Below are 7,500 nucleotides of genomic sequence, written 5' to 3'. Positions count from 1 at the left end.
GCTTTCAAAAAATAATTATATATATATATATATATATATATATATATATAATTTATTCTGCAAGGGCTTTATTAAGTTATCCTTGCAAGCATTTCAACTTGCTCACTAACTCAAATAACATTATCATAAAAGCATGCAATCTTGAATGCTATTTTGTTCATATAAAATAGATATTTATAATATCTTTTTAACACTTAGAAAATAATATGTAAAGCCTAATATACTTTATATTTTACAATAAGATCAGAAAGTTTTGTAGTACGAACTGAAGCAAGATAAGAATCAATATCACGTTGAAGCTTATCCCGAACTTTAGAATGGTCCCTGTTTGCTTTCTCAATAGCAACATCTATAATCCCAAAAGTAAATAATAGAACCATAAAACTCTAAGTATAAAATTATAGAAAAGTAAATTTAAACAAATTATGAGAGTATACCTTCCCAGATTTTATCAAATTTTAACATGAATGAATGAGTGCAATCAAAAGCAGCCATAGCAAATGATTCTTTTCTTTCAAGAGCCTTATCAAAAAAAATTTTAAAATCATCTAGATTCTTGGACTATATATGACCCAACATTGTTCAATAAGAAGGATGAACCAATTAAAATAAACAAAATATATCAATAAGAAACAAACCCATAAAAATTTCTATTATTGTAAATTTCTATGTTGAACAAAATACTATGTTGGATAAAATATTATCAAAATATTTTATATATAGTAAAGAATCCAGTGTGATATATGAAGAAAACTTCTTCAGCAAGAGACTAATTCAACAATCTCAGGATTTGCTTATGCCCTCTCAACATTTGATCTTGACTAGGAAATTATAAATAAAATTCATATAAAACTAGAGAAATATAGTAAATATATTGTTGATTCGAAATCAAGAGAAGTGACCGGAAGAGTTCTAATACATATGAAGGATATGTAGTGCACTTTATTAGTATTTTTCAATTTTTATGGTAAGATTTTGGACTTTTTGAAAGCATTGATTGCATAATTTTTTTAATATATAAATTCTTTATTTTGATTAGTCATGATGTTGATTCTAGAGTTTGATAGGAAAGAAAGATATAAAAGCAATCATAAAAGCCTCTTGCTCTGTTGTATGTCATGAAAGATTGTATTATTGTGAACAAAGAATTATTTTTTTGATATTATGAATTAAATATTTATTATTATAAATGTTAGGAAATAACTTTTTATTTGAGTATGACAAATTATTTGTGAAATTTGTGTAGTCTCTAAGTTGTTGTATGCAATGGCGGTTATTCATTTGGATGATAAAGTTGATAAAATTGAGAAAACTCTCTCACTTGCTTTAGTAAATACTCGTTGCATTGATATTACAATATATATATATATATATATATATATATATATATATATATATATATATATATAACTATAATATTTTACATCCCAACTTGAGTCATAATTTATATGGTTAACATAATACATGTCAAGGGGCAAGAAAGATTATGGTTGAGATCGTTTGCACTTGATTTGTGCAACATTATCCGTTGTGAATTAAATTGAGACACGGAGCATTTTTTTCTTATAGAAAGGTTATCTAAAATTTTATAGCCTCATAGTAGTTTTATTTTTATGGTGCGTTCAGGTTTTGAGGCTCATTTGCTATCTATTTGTTGTTTGATAATTTGAATGTTTAATCCTCATTTTACTTTTGAAGTCACTTGACGGCCGGTTGTTGTAAGTGTAAATATTATATGCAATTTTGAGTACTTATAATTTGTTTATACTGTTTAATTTATAGCTGAAATTTTACTTCGTAACATTTAATTAAACATGTAAAGTTTATGATTATGGGATAATATGACCCTGATTAAGAAGTTGTATTTGTAAGACTATATATTTCGTGTTTAAAGATTCATACTTCTTTACAACTTGATTATTTTCATTTACCTTTATAGTTTTTATTTTAGAATATGCATTCTTTTTCTTTACATATTAATTTTTTTGTTATGATTAGTCTATATTATGATCTTGGCAATAAATTATTTGATATATGTATCCACTAGATAGTACACTATTACTGATGGTAATTTAAGACAAAAACATAGTACACTATTACTGATGTCATCTCTACTTAGGTATATCCTCTAATATGTGGTCTTATGCAAAATTTAAAGACTGTTGTTTTGCTCTCTATTGCTAATGATGGTTGTTATTTGATAATTTTGTTGATCTCAACAAGATCTAATCATGCACTTTTATAATACTGATTCAATATAAACAGATAAGCGGGTAAGGGTGTAACACACCACAACATAAAGATTTTGGTTACATAAGTTTTAACCTAATCTGGTCTAAAAATTATTAGGCTTATGAAGTTGGACAGTGATAGGTTGCCTAGTCCATAAGTATAGGCTTTGTTTGATAAAACCACACAATGATCACAAAAGGAATAAAATAAAAAGAAAGTAGGAATGTTTGAGAGATTTGATCTGGTTTAAACTTGGCTTGTATCTAATTCTTTAGTATCACATACTTATACCATCTTAATATATTGAAAGTCCATTATGAATTTTCTTGTTTGGTTGTAGAAAAAGAGAAACAATAATAATATTATAAATTTATGTTTAATGCTTTAGATTTTATGTATATTTTTATTTTGTCCTTACTCTCTAGTTTACTTGGCTCAATGTTTCACCTTTATAACTATAAGAATTTCAATATAAATTTTTAAAGTCTAATAATCGAAATGTTAAAGAGATGTAAGGGTAATTTATAATTAGCCCATCGTTAAAATTACTCTTTTGTTTATTATTTTTATAACATTCATGCACATATTGTCAAGTATTGTATCTCCATCGATAAAATCGATAGTATCAGGACAAATAAGATTAAATATTTTATTTTTATAATTATTAAAATTTTAATATAATTTTTTAATTTTAAGAATCAAGATGCTTTAAAAGACTAACAACAACTCCTTTGGGTTAAGGACCCTATCGCTCCCGAGCAGTTGCTTAGGCCTGTCCCCGTTGTCACTACCTTCACCACCGATACCATGGCAAGAATCCCTTTGCTTAGAACCTCCTCCCCGACTTCAACTTCGACCGCATGATCGGCCCAAAGTTGGTGTCTCACCTGCTGGGCCTCGCTTTGTAGTCCTCATGGTCGTTGGCACTGCCCACATCGATGGCTCTCTCCCTTGCAACATCGCTCGATTGGTCTCCTCCAATGACGAGAACCCAAGAGCCTAGAATGAGGGGACCTGATAACGTGCCACGAGCGATGTTTATCATCACCAAGATCGACCTCCTTCCTTCTTGGATATCCCCCGAAGGCCTTCGAGGATTGAGTAGTCAACAAGTTGACGAGATTGCACCCAGCGAGCATTGCAAGGAGTTGGACAGAGGCTCCGGTCTCAAATTACCATGGAGAGAAAGAGTATGATGGATGGATGGATGGATGGATGTAGCATTATTAACATATGGTTAAGATAAGTCATACCAAAGTTTGGATCATAACGAATGATATTGTATTAGAATAGATTGAAAGATTTTAATTTAGTTCCACATTTAAAGTGGACAGTGACTGGACTGTACTTCAGTGCTGGCTGCAAATTTAGATTTATGCTGAGTTGCCGCCTTTCGAAGAAAAAGTAAACGTCAGCTCTAACCAATTTAACAGTCAAATTAATATGCAATAAAATATTCAGTGTGATGAACAAATTGGGCCCTCACAGCCCGCCCAACTGTTTCTATGGGCCCTTTTTAGCCCAAATAGCAGGCGACGGACCCTTGCAACCGTCTGTCTCTTCTCAGAGTAATAGCCTACTAAACCCTGAAAACCCTGAAGCAATTGTTTCAGCTTCTCTCGCGCTCGCTTGGATTCACCATGTATCGGGCAGCGGTAGCCGCCGTTGCTTCCTCTGCGCTCAGGTTTTGTCTCTTCCTTCCTGTTTATCTGAGTTGCCCCTTTCCATTTATTCGGGTGTTTTCATTTCTGATCTTTTCTACCCTTGTTCTCCCTTGTGTGGATCAGGCGATCGTCCTTCCAGAAGCAGGTAGGTTACTACCGCATCTTTTTCCTCCTTGGATAAATATTTTCTTCTTTTGATACTTTGTCAATGTCGGACGTAGAGGTATGCCGGGAGGATTGGGAGCGGTGTACTTCTTTATGCTCGGAGCTACGTTGCAAAGGACATCAGTTTTGGGGTTGGGGCTCGGGCGGCAATGCTTCAGGGAGTTAACGAGCTTGCTGAAGCCGTCAAGGTTACCATGGGCCCCAAGGTGGGTCGAAATCCCTTTTTGTCGTTGATTCATGTTGCTCTGTGCATGAAACTTTTAACATGACCTAACAATTGAAAAGTTCCCAAAGAACCTCTCACGAGAGTTATGCAATTTATTATAGATGGAAATTTCGTTAATATCAAGTAGAATGCTTTCCTTTGTTCTTTTCCTTCAATGAGCTCTTTGGCAGTTCTCAAAAGCGTGCAGTGAATCTTAATTCATCACACATTTACCCTTCTTTGCTGTTTTTTCTGATGCATGGGTTATAAATTGAATTGGTTGGTTATATTGAAGAAACATATAGGCGGTGTGGTAATGTTATCATTGATTTGCAAGAGCTTTCTAGTGTTCTGGTTATATATAATTTCACCGAATAACCATTCTTCAGTCTGTCAAGTTGATATAATTATGCTGCATTATTTGATGCCGAGGTTTGATTTTCTTTTTTAGGGTCGGACTGTCATCATTGAGAAAAGTCATGGAGGCGTTAAAGTTACAAAAGATGGTGTGACGGTTGCAAAAAGCATCGAGTTTAAGGAGAGATCTAAGAATGTTGGTGCAGATCTTGTGAAGCAAGTCGCTAAAGCCACTAACACTGCTGCAGGAGATGGTAAATTTAGTTATATGTTTTTTCCCTTAGTGTTCATTTTATCAGCACAATTTAGTTTATTCCTTAGTGTAACTTAGCGATGTAGGTGACTAGGGCTTGAATCACAGTGCTTAAATCTATATGTGAAATTAGTGAAAGAAATGCTTATAATGAATTGATGGGAGAGGCCTGTTTTATTTGAAGAGCATTTGTCATTTTAGGTAACTTCAGTCATAATATAGATTTAAATGTATTATTGCAAACATCAAATAGCTGGTAAAGCTGATGCTAGGCAAATGTGGCAAGAATTCGTAGTTTGTAAAGCAGCTAGTAAAGTTGTACCAGGCAAGTGGGACAAGCTTTCATGGTTTTGTTTGACATTTCTTTTTCTAAATATATAGGACCATGGATGTCCAATTCAGAGTTTATTTGAATAAAGAGCTCTTGATGGAGTTAACAAGACATTGTCACTATGACATCCATCTAGTACAATATTTCTCTGGATCGATGGGCTATGTATTTAAGATTTATATAATGAATAATTGATATGGGCACATTACAAAAAGCTACTTCATTAATTTTCCATTTTGTTGGACAACAGGTACAACTTGTGCAACTGTTCTAACTCAAGCAATACTTGCCGAAGGTTGCAAATCGCTGGCATCTGGAGTTAACGTTATGGACCTACGTCATGGTATTAGTATGGCTGTGGATACTATTATTTCCCATTTAAAGCATAGGGCCTGGATGATTAGTACTCCAGAAGAAATCACTCAGGTGAAGATCTTTCTCAGGAAAGAGTTCTTGTTGTTGCATAGACATGTATATTTGCTGTAAGTTCTGATAGCTGGTACTTTGTATCATATTTTTTCTTGTATTATGCCGCATGCTGGAATTTGATTCTGCTTAATGTCTGACTACTGAGCATTAATGTTCATGAAGTTCAATATGTTTTATGTCACATTATGGTAAATGGTGCCTCTTGTCATAATGTCCTGTATTGGACTGCAGACTGGAAGCTGCTCAACATTGACTACCATGTCCATGAAGTTCAATATGTTTTATTTTATCTTGATAACTTATTATTATATATTTTCCTGTACTAAATTGCGTCCTGGTTTTTGGTGCTGCTTAATGTTTTACTATGTTTTTGTTTTTGCTTTCTATCTGCACTGGTTACTTTCTTTAGTATGTCATTGAATGCTTGTAAAATAGGTGGCTACCATTTCTGCAAACAATGAACGAGAGATTGGAGAGTTGATTGCCAGAGCAATGGAAAGAGTTGGGAAAGATGGAGTTATCACTGTTTCTGTGAGTATCTTTGAAATCTAAAACATAATTATGCTTCAAACTGATCCAGCTACCTAAAACTTTTGGCAAGTTTACTTGCTGCAGGATGGAAATACATTGGACAATGAGATGGAAGTGGTGGAGGGAATGAAACTTGGCAGGGGTTATATATCACCTTACTTCATTACAGATGTGAAGACCCAAAAATGTGTGAGTGTTCTTAGCTTCCTTTGGTTAGATTGATAAGCTGACAGCTTCTTAGAAAGAGTTCTTACAGTTCTTTCTAGAAATTCAAATGTGGATAATTGTATTTACTAATTCATTTTTTTTCTTTTATGACCATGTAATCAAAATAAGAGACATCAATTTTCTTTCACCATTTCAGTTGTAACATGTAGGTTTAATGTTCAATGTGTCACGACCTGGGCTTGGTAGGCTAACTGACCTATCAAGTTCGTTTGACTTAAACTATTGGTCAAAATAACTAAGCTAAAGTTGATAGTAGTTCACTCATCAGACCTTTATAAGCCAATTTTAGTCTTGTCCACTTTCGATATGGGACTAATCGAGGTGTTACAATTTCCCCCGTTCAAGAGCTTGACATTCTTGTCAAGGCTCAACATAGCCCAGATCAAACCCTAGCATGGTGCATGTGAGACATAGTCCAGTGGTGGTTCCATGTCGTGACGAGTCATCTAATTTCATTAACGGGTAGGTCTTTTCTACTGGAGCCCTATCACCATGCTCAAATATTATGTCAACTCTGATACCAAATGTCATGACCCGAGCCTAATAGGCTAATTGGCCTATCAGCTTTGCTTAGCTTAAACCACTAACCAAAATACTTAAGCTGAAATTGATAATATTGTATTCATCAGATCTTTATAAGCTAATCTTAGTTTTACCCATTTCCGATATGAGACTAATTGGGATGTTACACAATGTCTTGTTGGAATTTTGTATAGCAGTGATTTTAACTATGAAGATCTTGGATTCTCTATATTTGACTTAGTCATTGGTGATACATGTTACAGTTGTAGCTGAATATTCCCAGAAATGTGATTCTGTCAAGATATGTAGCTCGCCTCAACATTGTGTTAGATTTAGATATCATCTGCTAGGATATTCTGGTTGTCATGATACAAGCTCAGTCACAGAATGTTGTTAAGAAATTCAAAGGAATGAACTTCATTGATATAATATTCTGGCAACATCCCCTCAGTGACAATGAGCTTGGACAACATTAGATTTCTCAAATTGGCAGGATCAATGTATGTGATATAAGAGTCATATAGTGTAGGTCTTCAATTACATTTTGTTTGATATGTATAGTTGCTATTGTTTTTACCCAGAA

The 7,500-nt window shown here is 33.7% G+C and overlaps 1 protein-coding gene across 2 annotated transcripts in view; it reads left to right on the top strand.

The window, feature by feature from the left end:
- The first annotated feature begins 3,807 nt into the window (after window positions 1-3,807).
- The window catches only part of LOC135617856 (chaperonin CPN60-like 2, mitochondrial), a 7,322-nt gene continuing 3,629 nt past the window's right edge, over window positions 3,808-7,500 (top strand). For both annotated transcript variants that reach the window (XM_065118556.1, XM_065118555.1), the window contains exons 1-7: window positions 3,808-3,916; window positions 4,020-4,041; window positions 4,118-4,267; window positions 4,718-4,877; window positions 5,458-5,633; window positions 6,072-6,167; window positions 6,252-6,356. In XM_065118556.1, the coding sequence (XP_064974628.1) occupies window positions 3,873-3,916; window positions 4,020-4,041; window positions 4,118-4,267; window positions 4,718-4,877; window positions 5,458-5,633; window positions 6,072-6,167; window positions 6,252-6,356 (753 nt within the window). In that variant the 5' untranslated portion in view covers window positions 3,808-3,872. The remainder of the gene's footprint in view (window positions 3,917-4,019; window positions 4,042-4,117; window positions 4,268-4,717; window positions 4,878-5,457; window positions 5,634-6,071; window positions 6,168-6,251; window positions 6,357-7,500) is intronic.

The sequence above is a fragment of the Musa acuminata genome, chromosome BXJ2-7 (assembly GCF_036884655.1).
Source record: "Musa acuminata AAA Group cultivar baxijiao chromosome BXJ2-7, Cavendish_Baxijiao_AAA, whole genome shotgun sequence".
NCBI classification, from domain to species: domain Eukaryota; kingdom Viridiplantae; phylum Streptophyta; class Magnoliopsida; order Zingiberales; family Musaceae; genus Musa; species Musa acuminata.
The sequence above is the reverse complement of the archived record's forward strand: the minus strand, read 5'-3'. Positions and strand labels throughout refer to the sequence as shown.